The following is a 20,059-nucleotide window of genomic DNA, read 5'->3' on the forward strand; positions in this document are numbered from 1 at the left end:
CAGATTGTGAAACTTTAAAAGTCAAACCAAAGAGCTTTCCTTTTATCCCAGAGATGAAAAGGAGACATTGCAGAAATCTTGAGCAGGGGAATGACCGAGCCAGACCTCACAGTGAAGGTGGAGGACCTCTTGAATACCCTCCACTAACAATCATAATCAATTATCAGGGATCCGATTTCATGTTGGTACCAACTCCTACTTTTTTAGTTTGTTTGTTTTGTTTTTGAGTCCTTTGTTTGTTTGTTTGTTTGTTTGTTTGTTTAAGGAGATGGCAGCTCTTCGTCCCTTGTAAATATAAACTCAGATGTAGAGAAAATTGCTGGGTTAATGCTGAGTTTCTGATCACATGGGATCCTGAACCAGGAAAATGTCCCAGCAACCTGGGAAAGTGTCTAATCCTAGAGGGTGCGGTGCCTTCAATGTTCTTGCTCCTAGCAAAATTTAGTGTCATGAAGTCCAGGAACTTCCAGTAACCAAGTTATTGCCATAGCTGCTTTTAATCCCAGGCTATTTGCCCTGTTGTGCAAGACTTTCAATTGTCTTCCTGTAAAAATTAATCTGGCTTCTCTTCACTTGGGAATCCCTGTTCAGGATATTGTGCTATGGAGGCGAGGTAGGATATGGAGGAATAGGGAAAGAATCTTTCCTTCTTGTTCTCAGTCTTCAGAAGATGTTTCTAAAATTTGCTTTGAGCTGTCATGTCCTTTGGAAGAACTTCCCAGCCCTCTGTGCTAAGGGCCCTATTGTGACCCCAAATATCTTCTGTGTCTGAACATGTTTCTCCCACTCACAAGCTTAGACTCCTCATACTTTTCATATCTGGGAGAATCTTTTTGGTCTAGTCACCACTAAGCCTGAAAAGTAGGTCCTGAAACTACCCCTTAAGCTGGTCTTCTTCCCCTTCTCTCCTTTTCTGTGTAATCTCTTAAACCTTCCATTTGCCTTTGCAATAATTCTGGAGATCTGGGAGCTTTCCCCATAGAACTTCAGATTCTCCCTAGAGTTCTTATAATTCTAGTATTTTATTCACTTCTTCCAGCACTTCCAGAGCCAATATTTTTTTTTTCTGGAGGTTTATTGACCTATGCCTATTTGGTAAATCCTGTAACTTTGAGATTATAACTCTTGGTTCTTTTCTTGAACATTGTAAGGTATTTCTTAACTTACATATCTCCTTATTGCAGTCTTCATACTTTCCTCAAACCATCTCAAATTGTTTTCCTAAAGCCTTCTCACCCAGGTTTCCTTGTCTTGGACATATCAAGCAGGTAAGAAGCGAGAGATGGAAAAGAATTTGGATTCAGAGTCAGAAGATCTGGGTTCCAGATCTAAGTGTGTTACTAACTAGTAGTGTGACCTTAGGCAAGTTATTTAACTTTTCTGGGCCTGTTTCCTTATTAATAAATTAAGAAGATATGATTAAATGATCCCTAAGGTCCATAACAACTCAATAAATTTCTATGACTCTTCAATAATTGTCATATCTAGGACTAGTAAAAATCTCATTCAGCTCAACATCTATGTTTTTCCAAGTGGCCTCTTCATATTTGAAGGATGGTCTTTCATTTTTCTTAATTTGTCTATTAAAATGTAAGCTCTTTGAGGACAGGGACTATTTCACTTGTATCTTTATATCCCTAGCACTTAGTACATTGCCTAGCATATAGTAGGTGCTTAATGCATACTTGGTGATTGAGTCACTGGACTCATATTACTCATTATTCACTGACATCTATACGGATGAGTTCAACACACACTCAGACACTCACTAGCTGTATGACTCTGGGCAAGTCACTTAGCCTCAGTTTACCTTAGTTTCCTCATCTGTAAAACTGATATACTAACAGGGTGGTTGTAAGGGTAGTTGTAAGAATCAAATAATAATTGTAAAGCCCTTAGCACAGTGCCAGGCATATAGTGAACAATATATAAATGATAGGTATTAGTATATTTAGTATAAATGAGGGTGACTATGATCAGGGTTTATTTATTTATTAAATTTCCTCTGGGAGAACAGCAGGGGTGGCTTGAAAGAGCTTCTGTTTCCTTACTTGTAAAATAGGATAATTAGACCAGTAGTATACCCTGTTTGAGGTTGTTAAGATGCTCAAATGAAATACTATATGCAGACCACTTTGTAAATGCTAAAGACATATATATATATATACACATATATGTATATATATGCATATAAGTGTATATGTATATGTATATATATGCATATAAGTATATATGTATATGTATATGCATATATGTGTATATGTATGCATATAAGTCAGTAACCATAACTATGACCATTTAAATTTTTTTAACATTTTTATTTAACGCCTTGAGTTCCAAATTATATCCCTCCTTCCTTCCTTTCCTCCCTCCCTAAGATGGTAAGCAATCATATATCAGTTATACACGTGCAATTATGTAAAACATTTCCATATTAGTCATTTTGTACAAGAAGACTCAAAAGAAAAAAATGAAAGAAGAAAGTGAAAAATAGCATGCTTCAGTCTGTATTCAACCAATATAAATTTTTTTCTCTGGAAGTAGATAGTATGCCTCTTCATTAGTCCTTTGGGATTGTCTTGGGTCATTGCATACCTGAGAATAGCTAAGTCATTCCCGGCTCTTCATCGAGCAATATTGCTGTTACTGTGTACAAAGTTTTCCTGGTTCTGTTAACTTCACTATGGATCAGTTCATTAAGTCTTTCCAGGTTTTTCTGAAATCATTCTGTTTGTCATTTTTTACAGCACAGTAATATTCCATTACAATCATATACCATAGCTTGTTTAGTCAATTCCCAATTGATGGATATCCCTTTGATTTTCAATTTAGCCACCACAAAAAGAGCTGCTATAAATACTTTTGTAAAAATATATCCTTTTCCCTTTTTTGGACGTCTTTGGGATATAGACCTAGCAGTAGTATTGCTGGATCAAAGGGTATGCACAGTTTAATAGCCCTTTGGGCATAATTCCAAATTGCTCTCCAGAATGGTTGGATCAGTTCACAACTCCACCAACAGTGCATTAGTGTCCCAGTTTTCCCACATCCCCTCCAACACTTATCATTTTCCATTTTTGTTATATTAGCCAATCTGGTAGGTGTGAGGTGGTACCTCAGAGTTGTTTTAATTTGTATTTGTCTAATCAATAGTGATTTAGAGCATTTTTAAAAATATGACATAGCTGTGATTTCTTTGAAAACTGTCTGTTCATATCTTTTAACTATTTATCAATTCAGGAATAACTTGTATTTTTATAAATTTGACTCAGATCTCTATAGATTTGAGAATTGAGGCCTTTATCAGAGATACTTGCTGAAAAGATTGTTTCCCTAGTTTTCTGTATAGTTTTGGTTGCTTTGGTTTTGTTTGTGCAAAACCTTTTTAATTTTATATAATCAAAATGATCTATTTTACATTTTGTAATGCTCTCTATACCTTCTTTGGTCCTAAATTCTTCCTTTATCCATAAATCTGACAGACAAACTATTCCATGCTCTCTTAATTTGCTTATGGTATCACCTTTTATGTGTAAATTATGTACCCATTTCGAACCTTATTTTGGTATGTGGAGTAAGGTGTTGACATATATACTCTATGCCAACTTTCTGCCGTACTGTTTTCCAGTTTTCCCAGCAGTTTTTGTCAAATAATGAGTTTTTTGTTCCAAAAGCTTGGATCTTTGGGTTTATCATATGCTAGATTACTATGGTCATTTACCACAATGTAATTTGTACCTAATTTATTCCATTGATCCATGATTCTATTCCTTAACCAGTACCAGGTTTTTTGATTATTACTGCTTTGTAATAGAGTTTGAGACCTGGTACGGCTAGATGACCTTCTTTTGCATTTTTTACAACTATTAGTGTTGAAGGATTCTATGGTGAAACCATGCACATCCCCAAGGTCACTTGCACTGCAGGTTGATCTCAGTACGACAGGCAGAGCTATGACCGAAAGTTTTTGTTCCTGGGGAAAGTACCACAAGCCATCCGTAGGACCAGTAGTGTGAAACACACTTTCAGTTGAATGTGGAGGAGGCAGAGATGCTGGGATATCAGTGTGAAACAAGGGAGTGATGGAGGTAGGGTGAAATGCCTATAAAGGAACAGCATGGAGTGGTGGGGGAGTGTACCACAGACAACTATCTGACAGTTTACTATTTTAGTGAATTATTCTCACTAACTAGGTACTAAACACTGTTGTTTCTACTGATGGTAAAGGAATACAGATAACTATCAGCACTCTCTTGATTCAGCACCCTGGAGAAAAGTCCTGGTTACCCCATGCTAGTTACAGCTGTGGCAATGTATTTTATTTTTATGTAACTTTAATTATTAGTTTACTTTGAAAAAATAAATAAGCATTAATTTTCTTATCCTCTCACCTTTTCCAATTCCACATTGGGGAAAAAAGAAAAAAAACCAAACAAAACCCTTGTAATAAATATGCATAGTCAAGCAAAACAAATTCACTCATTGGCTTTGTCCATATGTGTGTGTGTGTGTGTGTGTGTGTGTGTGTGTGTGTGTGTGTGTGTATCACTCTGAATCCTGAGAACATCACCTCTCTGTCAGGATATTAGTATCATGCTGCATCTTCTGTCCTCTGGAATCATGGCCGGTTATTGCATTGATCAGAGATCTTACGTCTTTCCAAATTGTTTGTCTTTAAACTGCTGTTGCCATCATCTAACAATATACTTTACCAGAATGTCCTTATGGACTGTTTAGAAAGCCAGAGCCCAGCCAAGTCATTGGTTGAGATTCCTTGGAATCATTGGACTCCAAGTTTATCTTCCCTTTGTTCTTTCTGGCTTTCAGTGCCCTCCAAAGTCTGGACACCAGTGGACTCGAAGTATCCCATCCTTGTCTTGCAGTTCTTGGTGCTCTATTCAATGAAAAAACACACATAGAAAGGAAACACACCCTCGTCTCTCAATCCTTGCTTGCTATGAACTGGAATCAGTAAGCAAAGTTGTTCCTGTGGAGAGATTAGCCAGGCAGAGAACATATGCCACAGAGAAAATACCAAATATTTACCAGATACTTTATTTCTCTACTTTCCCCTGAGGTGAAGGGTCAATAAAGTGGATCTAAAGCCTTTTAAATGAAGACTGTTTTTTAAGCCTCTATTTCATCCTCTCTACCTATCATGCTTCTCGGAACAACCCTGTCCCATGCCCAAATACCTGTGAAACATTATACCGGTAACATTATAAACAAATATACAAGATGGTAGAGGTGAGGAGAGGGTGAGATACTAAGGACTGTGACAGATGTTGGAAGACAATGGAGGGTTAAAATTTGTTCCATTCAATCCACCACCCAATCAATAAGCATTAATTAAGCACCTTATTGTTTATATGTGAGTGAATACGAGTGAACCCTAATTGGAATTCAATTATCCTCAATAAGAGAGGGTTTTATGAGTACATGATATAAAAAATGGTCTTTCTCCTTTATTGCTACAGCTTTTGGTCCTTTAATTAGGGACAGGTTAAGTATCAGTAGAAACCTTAGGAAGTTTGAATGAGAGTGACCACACCCCTGAGAGCTACGTTGGGCAAAGTCTCTTAGCCTTTAATTTTTCCATCTGTTAAAGGGAGGTAATAATAACAACTCCCATCCCTACCTCAAAAAAGGGTTGTTGAGAGGATCACATAAAATAATGTTATATATAATGTTAATAATTAATCACACGCTTTCTGTTCCTATTTGATGTTCCTCAACAGTGGATAGAGTAGGTGCCGGTCTGTACTGGAAGCTCCCTACACAGATGAAATAATAAGTTCAGTCCTAATAATAACAATAACAACAGCAATAATGATGGTGACAAGTTATATAATGTGATTTATCTGTGTAGGGAGAGCTCAGTAAGGAAACTTACCCCACCAATGCAGACTGGCACCTACTCTGAGGCTAGTTCTCTATGCCCTATTGGGTATTCCTTCTATACACGTATGTATGTATATGTTACCAGGCTCTCACTCAAGCAGGACAGGGGAAGGGGAGCCCTGTGCTGCTTATGGAAGGAGATGCAACGCCTAACTGGATGAATTTCTCCTTATATGTGATATAAGTAGCATGATGTAGTGGATAGTGAGCTAGCCTTAGAGTCTGGAAGAACTGGGTTCACATTCTGCCTCTGACTTTCTGTCAAGATGCTCCAGTTCTCCATGCCACATGATAAGTTACAGACAGTTGCCAACCTGTATTGGCAAAAGGAACTTCCACACATTTATGGGTCCAGATGAGGGGAGGAAAAAAAGATAGCGTGTCAAAATTCATAGTTGTTGAGGTTTGTTTTGTTTTGGGTTTGGGTTTTTTGCTGTTGTTTTTAAACTGCTAAGGCACCTTCTGAAAAAAATCATTAAAACATTTCACATATATAGGTTTTTATACATATCATTGATCCTCACATTTCTATGAGGTTTTTTTACTGGAATTATTTTTATTATCATCCCTGTTTTGCAGATTAGGCAACAATCCAAGAGAGTTAAATGATTTGCTCAAGATCGTGCAGTCGGTAAATGGTAGAGCTTATTTTTGAGCCCAGGTCTTCAGACTCTGAGGCCTCTCTGTCTGCTACTCCCCTCACTATAGCTCTCAAGTTTCAGGGGAACAACTTGTTTAAAAATGTTGAGATTCTCCTGCAGAATCTCTTTTATTTAACAATAAGTACCTACTCTGTGTCTGAGAACAAAAAGACAAAGAAGGGCTTTAGTTGGCCTTTGACGGAAGTTTGTGTTTCTTCAGGCTAGAAAACACCGGTAAATGTGGGCAGTCAGATACTAGAATCAGCTTCATCTGTCAGGAGGCCTCCCTGGCCCCACCTTCAGTCCTGCCCTGCAATAGCTAAAGTGGTGAGGAAGGATAAAGCAGGGTAGGTGTGGACAGGGGATGAGAAATCCAGCCCTGTCCCAAGGCTGCCCCGGAATCTCTATATGTGGTCTGGTTGGAGCTCCTATGACATGCCAGTGGGTCAGGAAATGGCTGTGTAGGATTGGTGGAGATTATGCAAACAGTAGAGGCTCTTGCCAAGAACTTTCAGTGCCTGTTAGTCACGGGCTGATTTAGTTTCATTTTTGAACTAAATTGCATCTGGAGACGAGGTGTTTCTGGTGGTGCACAGCAAAGGCAGCTGTGAGAGGTGGCCCAAGGGTGAGGTGTGGGCAGCACAGGGACCTCAGCCCATGGCCATGGCACCTGATGAATTGGTTTTCTTTGTCAATGGCAAAAAGGTAAGTAAGGGTCTGACCTTTGGCTGTGTGTGTGTGTGTGTGTGTGTGTGTGTGTGTGTGTGTGTACTCGACTGGACTTTTGTTTTTCTCTCCTTGGGTGCTCACAGAACTGGTGCTAAGTTTTTATAAGAAGTCTAAGTTTTTCTGGGCTAAATTGCAGGGAAAACATTCTGGGGACAAGGGAGACTTGGGGACAAGAAAATAAGATAAAGATAGGAAGTTTGTTTGGGAGGAAGGGTAACATTCTAATCAAATCTGCCATACAGACCAAGGTAGTGGAAAAGGCTGTTGTATGGGGACTCAGAGGGCCCTGGTTCAAATCCTGATTCTACCCCTTACTGCTGGTGTGACTTTGGGCAAGTCTCATCACCCCCTGAGGCCTTTTTATCTTTACCTATAAGATGAGGGATTTGAATAAGATAATCTCTAAGGGTCCTTTTAATTCTAAATCCTAAAAGTTCCTAAGAGGTCCAGGACTTCTATCGTGGGTGGCTGAAGAGATTCTTATGTGTGTTTGCATGTGAATGTATATACATGTGTATATATTCATGGATGTATAAAATGAAGGTGGAGCAGAGAAGGATCTTAGGTTGGGTTTGAGAACATTGTCTTTGCTTTCAAAATATCAAAGAAAAGGGAGGACCATTTAGGGTGGAGTTCTAGCCAGCCATTAAACAATGCTTCTTAGCTTATTGCAGGCCTGTTTGGCTTTTTCCCTTTTGGAGAATTACCGTCAACTACAAGCTTCTTGCTATGTGCTCACTTGCAACCAGTCAGAGAATGGGATACACCCACTTCCTCTCCATCTTGGTCTTTTCTTTTTAAGGAAGTGGGGGAAGGACAAGTTTTCTCTCTAGGCCTCCCCTCCATCTTGCTCCAAAGGGAGGGCTTACCTGCCTACAAGTGGCTGCTGCCACCAGGTTCAAAGACTGATTCTTGGGCAGCTTTAGGGACCATGAGCTTCTTGACTGGCAGGAAAAGGAGGGTGGGCTCAAGATCAGAGCTAGGCAGTGACCCAGGAAAACTCAAAAGGATTGGGGCTAGACTGGGAGATCATATAGTTGAAAGACCATGAACCATCTGCCTAAAATCTGTTCTTTTTGGGGGGTGAGGGGTGGAAAGAAAAAAATTAGATTTAGAGCTAGAACGTACCTTAGAAATCATCTAGTCCCACGAGACCCTCATTTTACAGAAGTGACTTGCCCAAGGTCACCCAGCTAGTTAGTGCCAGAGGTGGGAAATGAAACCAATTCCTCTGACTCCAAATCCTCTATTCTTTCTATAACTTAACACTGCCTTTCATAGAGGAGCTATTCCTTATTTTGTTTCACTGAACAGATGGGAACACCTGCCAGAAAATGTTTATATTGTTAAAATAACTCCCTATATACATCTACTTATGTAGATTTAAATACAGGAGTGTTACACATACAAAACCTTTGGGAACAGCCTATGTCTTAGTGTTTATTTGAAAATACTCAATAATTGGAAAGGATTGGATATCACTATCTGTATGATCCTGGGTAAGTCACTTAACCTCTGTCTGCCTTAGTTTCCTCACCTGTAAAATGGGGATAATAATAGCACCTATCTCCCAGGGTTGTTTTTTTTTTACAGCAATAAAATATTTATTATAGTACCTACTGTGTGCTAGAAATACAAAGAAAAGAATGTGATAGTCCTTTTACTTAAGGGCCTTATATCCCTGTAAGAAGAATTACCACATACATATGAAGAATATAAAGAATAATTATAAGTTAAATGCCAAGGTTTAGGAGGGAGGACAAACTTTTGAGATAGAAAGTGGTATTTGTGCTGGATTGAGAAGGAAATGAAGGATTCAAGGAAGGAGGAGGAAGTGGAGTGGGGGCATTCCAAGCAATGACTTCCAATTGCTTGGCTGCCTTTGCTGTTTCCAAGAAAAGAAATGTACTGTCTTGCTAATATATATATATATATAATATATATGTATATATGTATATATGTATTATGTATGTATATGTACACATTTGTGTATATATACACATGTATATATATGCACATGTTTGCAAATGCTAACATATAATGTAATAATGTGTATTATATAATAAATGCACTGTAATATATTAGCTGTAGATACATATATCAAGAAAAGAAACACAGTCTTGCTAAAATATGTGTACATATATAATATATACATATATACATATATAAATGCTAATATATTGTGCAATAATACATTATATAATAAATACATTCTAATATATATAAATGTATATCAAGAAAAGGAATGCATTGTCTTGCAAAATACAAACATAATTATCGATATATCAACATATCCACATATATTTTTATTTTATTATTATTTTTAAATAGTAAAACATCCACAGCAGTCTTGGTTCTAATCACACATGCAAAGGTGAACAACAAGTTCTGCCTCCTAGTTGTGGAGGTGTGTGGAGCTGCCCTGCTATAGCAAATGAAGATGCTTCTCTCAGAGCACATAGTTTGCTGGTTTCCCCCATTCATCCCCAAATGAATAAAGGTTGCAAGTGAGTCTAGACATCACAGAGGTGGAAGGGACCTTTCAGGTCATCTAGTCAGACTCATCCTGGATCAGAAACCACCTGTACAACATTCTAGACAAGAGATTCTCCCAGTTTTGTTTGAAAAGGCCTCCAGTAATGGGAAATTTACTGTAGCCCCTTCTGATTTGGGGCAGTGCTTAATATTTTATTTAACTTTTTCCTTTGCATTGATCCCCAAATCTATCTCTCTGGTACTTCCACTCATTAGGTCCTCCAGCTCTGCTCTCAGATCCAAGTCAAATAAGTCTAGTTTGTCTTTATGATGACTCTTAGGATAATAGATTTAGAGAGGGAAAAACCACCGAGATTCTCTGATCAACCCCCTTGTTTTACAGATGGGGAAACTGAGGCCCAGGGAAGTTAAGTAACTTACCCAAGATTACATAAGTTGTAAATTACAAAGCTGAGATTTGAACCCAAGCCCTCTGACTGACTCCCAATCCAATAGTTTTTCCACTAAACTATGATGCTGCTCAGGTAGCTGGGTATGCAAAGGATACAGTTTGCTAAGCCTGGTGTTAGGAATACCTGAGTTCAAATCCAGTCTTAGACATTTATTAGCAGTGTGACACTGGGCAAATTAATTTAAACTTTGTCTGCCTCAGTTTCCTCGACTATTAAATGGAGATAATAATAACATCTACTTCCCTGAATTGTTGTGAGGATCAAATGAGATATTTGTCAAGCACTTAACACAGTCCCTGCAATAACTTACTAAAATGCTTGCTCACTTCCTTCCCATACTGTCTTCTCCAGGACAGGCAGCTGTCATGCCTTCCCTTGAGTCTTCTCTTTTCTGGGCTATAAACATCCAAAGATTTAATTAATCCTTACATGGACAGTCTCCTTTCCTCTTAAACACCTGGGTTATTCTCCTCTGAGCACCTTTTAGGTTGTCATTGTTAAAATAAGGCACACAGACATGAACACGATATTCCAGGTGTGGTTTGATTAAGGCAATTAATTTAACATTTCTTTAAGTTAAAAATTTTCAAAATTCTGAATGTAACAAGCACTAAATGAGCCGAACATTTCTATATGTGAAATAGAATTACATACAGTTTGGTTTTCCTTTTAAATATGTAATAAGTCAATATGTAACTTTCAAAGCTGTCCTGTTTGTCTTTCCTTTTAGCTTTCCTTCAGTTCTCTTCTGTGCATTTTTAAAAAAAAGAGCTTAATTTTTAAAGTTCTGTACTTGATGAACACCAAAGAAGAAAATGTTTTTATATGGCAAATAGAACAGAAAAGGAGGATATATAAAGCTGTGACTCTATTGCACACAGTTTACCTTTAAAAAAAGGGTATAATAATTTTAACAAGTTGCTTTCAAAGCTGTCCTGCTTGTCTGTTAACAAACATGTCTTAAGAGCTTTCTGTGCCTTCATTCCTCAACTAAAGCCCTACTCTGACACCTCATGGTGGCATGAAGGTTACCCTAGGGACCTGCCCTAGGTTCCTAAGGTCTTTTTTTTAAATAAAGGGACTTCTTGATAGTCTGGTGAAGCCTATGGAAGCTTTTCAGAAGGATGACTTTAAGCATATAGAACAAAATGCATAGGATTACAAAGAAAGCCAATTATATCGAAATAATAATTATCAACATATTAAAAAACAAATTCCTGGAACGCAGGTTAAGAAGCCTTGCCAAAGTTCTCTGAGGCATATGGTATGTCTGGCCGTACAAAACTGGAAATATTTCAAGTGCAGACTTGGTGATAGACAGTCACTTATCATGTTGCCTAGTTAAGTTCACAGAAGTAGCATCATGGGGTTTGCTGCAAGGGGATGAGACTTTTTGAACACAGTGACTTTCAATGACTGTCTGCTAGGTCAGAGTGAGGTTGTGATCTGCTTCTGTGGAGGGGGTATCAACAGTGACAAAATTACAGATCCTGCAATTTCAGGATAAACATGCTTCTAAATAGCCAGTATTTCTCCTCAGTGGAGTTTTAGATCTCTGGGGGAACTCATGGAGCTAGAAATCTTTTCTAAAAGTTATAGTATACTGGGCTCAGGTTGGCTGAGGCTCCCAAAGAGAGAAGATCCAATGACTTGCCCAGGATCATGCAGCTAGTGTCTGAGTGAGAATTTGAACTCAGGTTCATCTTTTACTACTTCACTATCTGAATCTTTATTCTGTGTATAGTACTGTGCTAATTATTGTGGAACCTAGAGAGGCATAAAAGATATAAACAGTTTCCACTCTAGTTGACTACAATACAGATACACAGATCTCTGCAGTAAAAGCAGTATGTGATGGATGCCACAGAGTGGTATGGACAGTGGAGTTTCTTTCAGAGGAGGGAGAGAATATTTCTAGCTGGATAAATTATTCAGGAAAGGTATAAAAGAAGAGTGATAGTTTGAGTTGGGCTTTGAACAATGAGGAGGTGAAGAAGGTGTCTCATGTGGGGGAAACTACATGAATAAACGCATGGAGGTGGGAAAGTAGTCATTGTTCTTGGGGAATGTTGGACCTGTCGTTTTGGAATATAGCTGTCATGTAGGCAAGTAATGGGACATGAGGTTGGAAGAGGTAGACTGTGGATGGATTGTAGAGGGCTTTGAATGTCAGGCTAAGGAATTTGGATTTTAACAGAGTAAAATGGGCATCAATTAAAGGTTTTTGAACAGGGCATGATGATCAAAATGGTGCTTTAGGAAGATTAAGCTGAAAGTGGTGAGTAGGTTGGATAAGAATAGGTAGAGCCCAGATCACTATTTAGGAGGTTGTTAATGTAGGCCAGGAGACAGCTCATAAGGGACTACACATTGGGCTGCCTGAGTTTTAGCCTAGGACAAACCAAGTCATTCTCTCAGCAAGAGATTATTAAGCATCTCTACCACATGCTTTCCACAAAATCCTAGACTTGAAATTCTTTCCCTAAAATCTAGCAAATTTTGGTGTCTGACTGTAACATCTAACTATCAATAAAGCTGTACTTCTCCTGAAGGCCAGAAGCCTGGCTGTCTCCTACAGAGACAGGTTATTCAACTCAAATTATGAAGGAGTTATTTTAGGTGACCTCTGAAGTCGCTCTCAGCTCTAAATCCATGATCTTATAATTGTGCTAGGTTAGCTTCCTTCCCGATGTTGCTATCTGACATCCCTGAAATTTATAGGTGTGGTCTACGAGGGATTTTGACTTTACGCAAAGTAGCAGGTCTGGGGAGGAATAACATAATTTTAAATGCTGCAGAATGTTCAGCACCATGAGCCAATTTGGCATTAAGAATTTAAGGCTGAGAATTCCTTATACTTATTTAATATGTTAATTCTTCTATAACCTTTAGAGATATCCTCCTAGCTTTAGCTTGACTTCTTGTACCCCAACGATCCTTTCAAATTCTTGTTTAATACCTTGAGTCTTTCCCTTACCCCACGTGCCCCACATCCAGGCAAATGCCAAATCTTGTCAATGTCACTGCACATCTCTCACATCAGTCCCCCTCCCTTTCCTCACAGGCCTGCCACCATAGTTCAGCCCTCATCATCTCTCACCTAGACTATTGCAATTGGGTTGGTCTCCCTGCATGGTCTGCAATCTACCCTTCTTCCACACAACTGCCCAAGGGGTGTGATGGTAAATGTTTAACAACAGGTTCTCTGATACACTTGTTTAATCTGGATTATTCATCCCTTTTTTTCATCCCTTTCTTAAGTCTAGGCAATCAAGAAAACAATATATCAAGCCCTGAATTGTAGCTGACATTCTCACACTGAAAATTTAACAATCAGCATGAGCTAGTCTGGCTGGCTCCTGCATACCCCTGACTGCTACCCTTAAAATTTTCCTAAAGGCACAGGTTTAACTAGGTCATCCCCTTGACTAAAAGTTTTCAGAATCCCCATATCCAATAGGCTTAAAATACAGTCTCAGTTTGACATTTAAGATTCTGACTCCCACCTACATTTCTAGCCTAAATTCACACTAATCCATTTTTACAAACTTGGCTTTACAACCAAACTAGACTACTAGCTGCTCCCCCATATTAGTACCCTATCTTGTGCCTTCATGCCCCAGAACAAGATAGACCCCTTGCCTGGAATGCTCTCCTCACGCTGCCCCTCAAAGTCCTTGTCTTCTTTTAAGTTTTCCTTCTGTTTCTGCCTCTACTTTGAAGCCTTCCCTGATTCTCTTTCTCCTCACTCTCTTACTAGTGTTGCTGGTACCCTCACTCACTTTCATTCTCCTCTTAGTTATATGTGCATATTGTATCCTGCCAATTGGTTTTAAGATATGGCCTTTAAGAAAGAAACCTAGCCAGCAAATCCTAAGATATCTAGGTAGGTTTCAGCTTTCAAAATTTACCTTCTTTTGGGTAGATTACCCTCAGGCGAGGTCATGATACCCCATGTGGAGAGAGGAAAGCAGAGGAAAGCAGTTGCTGAGTTGCCCAACTGAAACTGGCCAGTTGGGTCCCCAGTGGGCAGCTCAGAATACTTGCAGGTTGTGGTTTATCCTTTATTTTTGAAGAGGACCATGACATCAGGAAGATGTTGCCATGACTTGCAAATGAATTGGATTTAAGTGAGGGAGGGCTGTGCAAAGTCACCAGCCTCACTTTGTCCTCCAGAGTCACCTGGGTCCAGTGGTCAGATATAGTTCAGGACAACTGGAGATGGCTCACAACGCTGTGGGAGACCTTGGCCTTTTTAAGCCAAGGTCTGGCCAAAAGAGAAACAATTACTATTTACATTCACTTTGAGCCAAAACCCTGAGGGGCTTCCCCTCCCAGTTTGATTTTTTTTTTATTTTGGATTAAAGTGGCCATTCCTTGGCTCACTTCTTAAACAGCCCTAATCACTAAATGGGCATTGCCTCAGTCAAAGTGAGAACTCTGAAAGACCTTAGCTTAAAAGGTCTTCCACAGCATTGTGGGCCATCTCTAGTTGTCCTGAACTGTGTCTGGCCACTGGACCTAGATGACTCTGGAGGACAAAGTAAAGCTGGTGACTTTGTATAGCCCTCCCTCACTTAAATCCAATTCATTTGCAAGTCATGACATCATCTTCTTGATGTCGTGGTCCTCATCAAGAATGAAGGACAAACCACAATCCTGCCAACAGCAAATGGGCTTCTTGGAGGCAAGAGATATTTTATTTTGGCCATTCTATTCCTAGTGGCTAGCACAGTTCCTTACATGCAGTAGGAGATTAATAAATATTGAATTGCTGACTAATTCAAACAAAACATTACATGTCTGAATGCCCAACGTGATATATTTCCCCCTCTTTTATAGGTGGTGGAGAAGAATGCAGATCCAGAGACAACACTGTTGTCTTACCTGAGAAGAAAACGTACCCTTGAAGCTTGAGGAGGAAAAGGCTTAGCCTTTAGACTTCTGAGGGGAGGAAGGATGGGGCAGGGGTGACACCTGAACTCTAGTCCCAGCTGTGCCATTGACTAGCTATGCGACCTTGAGCAAGTCATAACCCTTCTGTTTTTGTCCTATGGAAAATGGCCAGGCATGGTATGGGGTAGAGGATGCTGGGGTCTGAGGAAAGTTAGTTTGGCCTGGATGACCTCTAAAATCCTTTTTAGCTCTAATTGTCCGTGATTCTGTGGATATAAAAGTTTAAATTTTGGGCCTTCAAGCTAATAGATCAGAAAGGGTGCCCCCTTTAGCCTTTGTTCACTTCACAAAGAATACATCTCTAGGGAAGAGAAGGGCCCTTTTTGGTGAACTTTGGTCTAGCAATATGCACATATCCCGACCTATGCTAGTTGAGAATGATGGAAGTGCATTGTTAACCGAAATGGGGGGAGGGAGGCAATGATGGGCCTGTCAGCTGTCTAGATGGGCAGAGCCTGGGAGGACAGGTTGCAGGTTTGGGTCACCCCCAGGGGACAGCCCAAGTGGGGATGCGGAATAATTGGTGTCCTTTGCTCTATTAGAAATGGTATCGAAGAAAGACAGAATAGTAGCAGTTCAATCTTTGTAAACATGTTGTCATCTGCCATCCTGGGGGCTTGCTCTGCCTAGTTTATAGACTTCCTCTAATTGCCATTGATGTGACCCCCCACACATACATAGTATGCCCAGAGGAAATTAAGAGTTGCTGTAAAGATCAAATGAAATAATGATTGTAAGGCACTTAGCACAGTACCTGACACATTTTTGTTCAGTCATTTTAGTGATGTCTGACTCTTTATGACCCTATTTGGGGTTTTTTTTTCCAAGATATTGGAGTTTTTTTGTCATTCCTTCTCCAGCTCATTTTACAAATAAGGAAACTGAGGCAAACATGGTTAAATGACTTGCCCAGGATCACTTACTTAAGTAAGCATCTGAGGCCAGATTTGAACTCATGAAGAGGAGTCTTCCTGAAATAAGGCCCAGCACTCTATCCACTGTGCCACCTAGATGCCCCTGGCACATAGTAAGCTCTCTGTAGAAGTTAGCTATGTAGTTGATGATGATGATGATGATGATGTAAATACAAAATACATCTTTTTTTTTAACCATACCTATGATTACATCAATGTGGAAATCTCCGCATGAAGAGCTCCGTTTATCCATCCAGACCAGCGCCTCCTCTGGAGGAAGGACATTGACAAGTGGGTAGGGAGGTGACTGGGCTAAGCCTTTTGTAGGCTACAACTCAGGGCCTACAGCTATAGGTCATTCAGCCTTCTTTTCAGTCAGTGCCTGGTAGACACACTGTCCTGGGTTTTGACTTGAGGCACAGCTCAAAGATTTCAATGACTACTAAAATCCATTCTGGCACTAAATCTATGATCCTGTGATGATTATTATTAGGACTATCCAAACTTCATGTGGAGAGGGGCTGTAGAACCGCCCACATCTGGTAATGGGTCTGGAGAGATTGCATCAGTGTCCCACAGAACTGGCTGGTGACATTTTCTCTTTAAATTTCCTTCTTTATGAAATAGGGATGGCTCTTTCCCTGATGTATTCCAGAAATAGTGAGTCATCGCTGATTAACAGTGGGAATATTACTCAAGAGCTTTGGCTCTCTCCCTTCCTATATGAGGGAAGGTAGAGCACTTGTATATGTAGTGTCCCAGCCCTGTGACCTAGGTGGGTGACTCCTCAGGTGCCTAATCTGTTCAAGCATGTCCAGGGGCTGAGTAGCAAAAAGGACCCCCTTGCATCGTATTTCTTTTCCTTGACTGTTGCACTCCCAGTGGGGTTAAGCGGGACCAAGCTTGGCTGTGGAGAAGGTGGCTGTGGGGCCTGCACGGTGATGCTGTCCAAGTTTGATCGGCTCCAGAACAAAATTGTGTATCCTTTGCCTATTAGAGTGGCTGCCAGGACTCAAGTATGGTCTCATGTATGTGTGTGTCTATGACAAAAAAGGTCAACAAGGGTGATGAAGGGTCTCAAGACTGTGATAGTACACATGCATGAGGACTGATTGAAGCAACGTGGAATATTTAGCCTGAAAATGAGAATGTGTGAGTGTGTGCATATGTGTGTGCATGTGCGTGTGTGTATTGGGAGTGGGGGCAGACATGACAGCTATCTTCAAAAATTTGAAGGACAGTCATAAAAAAGAGGGGTTAGGGTGAGTCTGGTTGGCCATGAGGATAGAACTAGGAGCCATGGGTGGAAGTTACAAATAAACAGATTTGTTATTGTTTTGTTATTTCAGTCATGTCTGACTCTTTGTGACCCCATCTGGGCTTTTCTTGGCAGACATACCGAAGTGGTCTGTCATTTCCTTCTCTAACTCATTTTATAGAGGCAAGTAGGGTTAAGTGACTTGCTCAGGGTCACACAGCTAGTAAGTGACTGAGGAACTTAAGGAAAAGTTTCCCAATAATTAGAGCTGTCTCAAAGTGAAAGGAGCTGTCTCTGGAGACACTGCATTCCCCCTTACTAGATGGTTGCTGAGGTGCTTTCCAACTCTGAGATTCTGCAATTGTAATAGGCTATTTCAGGGTTACCTCTGATCTTTGGAAGAAAGGAAGGAGGGAAGGAAGAAGGAAGGAAGGAAGGATAGAAGGAAGGAAGGATAGAAAGAAGGGAGGACAGAAGGAAGGGAGGGAAGAAGGGAGGAAAGAAAGAAAGAAAAAAAGAAAGAGAAGGACGAAGGGAAAGGAAGGAGGAGGGGGAAGGAAGAAGGCAAAAGCTGAAGGGACAAGTGAGGGAAACATGGAGAGAGATAGAGGAGAGACTGAGAGAGAGAGGGAGAGAGAGAAAGAGAAAGAAAGAAAGAGATAGGAGGAGGAGAGAGGGGAAGGAGAGACTAAGAAAGGAAGAAGAGGAGGAAGAAAAGGGGAGAGAGAGAGAAAGAGAGAGAAAGAAAGAGAGAGAGAGAGAGAGAGAGAGAGAGAGAGAGAGTATGTGATGTGATGCTATGAAAAGAAGAGGACCTAGGTTCTGTGTTCAAGTCCTACCTCGGACTCTTTATTAATCTGTGTGATCTTGGACAAGTCATATAACGTCCCTGGTCTCAGTTTCCTCATCTGTACAATGAGGGAGTTGCAGTATGCGGCCTTTGAGGTCCTTCCCAGGTCTAGACCTACCATCCTTTACTCGGGTTTCCAGCCACTTTTCCGCCAATGCCTGCCTGGCCCCCATCTGCTCCCTGCATCATGTTGCTGTCACAACTGTGGAAGGAATAGGAAGCACCAAGACCAGGCTGCACCCGGTACAGGTGAGTTGGGCTGGTTCTGAGGCTGGCGAGCCAGAGAAGAGGAGCAGGCTCTTCGGCACCAGCGGGTCTGCAAAGTCACCCCTGGACTCACGACCTGACAGGTTTTCAGAGTTGGAAGGGCAACTCCCGGGTCCTTCAGCCTACCCCATGCCTCTGCGAGGGAAGCGCTCCTTACTGACACCAGGCTTCTACGTGCTTTACAAATGTTGGGTTTTGTATTTAATTCTGCTTTCGGACGTATGTACCACTGGACTGAGTTTATAGAACAGAGAAAATATTCCCTGTCTGCTTCTTGTGGGTAATAGGAGGCTGAAGGAAGTCATGCTTGAGTCCAGTTTTCCCCATGGAACAGATTATTGCAAAATCTTGAGTGTCCCTCATTTTGGTAGGAGGAAGAGGCTAGGAAGTAAAGAAAAGGGAGGAAATCAATTAATCAATCAATATTTCTTAAGTGCCAGTTGTGTCCTGGGTGCTGGGCTAGGCACTGGAAATGATGCCTTTTCTCTCTTCTACTCATGATAGTTATGGGAGGTGAGGCCTCCCATTATGATGACCTTATTTTCTGAACCAAAAATGGGGATACATGGTCTGGCAAAGGATGTTATTTTTGCAAAATCACGTTCATTCATTCAGCCTATGCTGAGCTGGGCAATGGGGTGAGCTACAAAGTTTAGAGAAGCTGCAGGCCTTGTCTTCATGGACTATTAGACAACACAACATGTGGCACACAGTGTGGTGTGGTATTGTGGAAAGCTCAATGCATCTGGAGACAGAGGATGTGAGCTCAGTCCCTGATTCTGCCACTTACTAATAATGTGACCGTGGGCAAGTCCTTTAATCTCTCTGAGCCTCAGTTTCCATATCTGTAAAAATGAGAGATTTGGACACATTAGATGAATTCTAATGTCATTTCCATCTTCAAGTCTATGATCCTAAGTCAATCAAGAAGCATTTACTGAGCATTTATTTTGTGTCAGGCAGTGTGCTAAGCACTAGAAATATAAAGAAAGGCCAGAACAGTACATGCTCTCAAGAAACATACATTCTGATGGAGGATAATTAAGTACACTAAAATATATATATATATATATATACATATGTTATATATACATATATACATACAGTGAATTATATATGTGTGTGTATATATACACATACATATATACAATACACATTTGCACATACATATATATCTAATATTTATCCATCTATCTATGTCTACATCATCTATTTGTCTATCTGTCTATCTATCTATCTGTCTGTCTGTCTGTCTCTATTGGATGAAAGGTGATATGGGAAAGGAAGGTGATAGCAGATGGGGGGGAGCCAGGAAGGCTTCCTACAGAAAATGGGATTTGAGCTAAATCTTGAGGGAATCCAAGGAAACTAAAAGGGAGAAGTGAAGGAACAGAGAAAATAGAAGCAGACAAAAGTTAAATGATTTGTCCAAGATCACACAGCTAGTGTCTGAGGCCAGATCCATCCATCCATCCATCCATCCATCCGTCCGTCCGTCCGTCCGTCCGTCCGTCCGTCCGTCCGTCCGTCCGTCCGTCCGTCTGTCTGTCTATCTATCTATCTATCTATCTATCTATCTATCTATCTATCTATCT

At 40.3% G+C, this 20,059-nt stretch overlaps 1 protein-coding gene across 1 annotated transcript in view; it reads left to right on the top strand.

The window, feature by feature from the left end:
• Window positions 1-6,861: 6,861 nt before the first annotated feature.
• The window catches only part of XDH (xanthine dehydrogenase), a 78,959-nt gene continuing 65,761 nt past the window's right edge, over window positions 6,862-20,059 (top strand). The window contains exons 1-4 of the mRNA XM_027850476.1: window positions 6,862-7,247; window positions 15,062-15,119; window positions 16,972-17,068; window positions 18,338-18,446. Coding sequence (XP_027706277.1) covers window positions 7,200-7,247; window positions 15,062-15,119; window positions 16,972-17,068; window positions 18,338-18,446 — 312 coding nt within the window. The 5' untranslated portion in view covers window positions 6,862-7,199. The remainder of the gene's footprint in view (window positions 7,248-15,061; window positions 15,120-16,971; window positions 17,069-18,337; window positions 18,447-20,059) is intronic.

This window comes from Vombatus ursinus, unplaced genomic scaffold (assembly GCF_900497805.2).
Source record: "Vombatus ursinus unplaced genomic scaffold, bare-nosed wombat genome assembly UNPS02009062.1, whole genome shotgun sequence".
In the NCBI taxonomy this organism is placed as follows: domain Eukaryota; kingdom Metazoa; phylum Chordata; class Mammalia; order Diprotodontia; family Vombatidae; genus Vombatus; species Vombatus ursinus.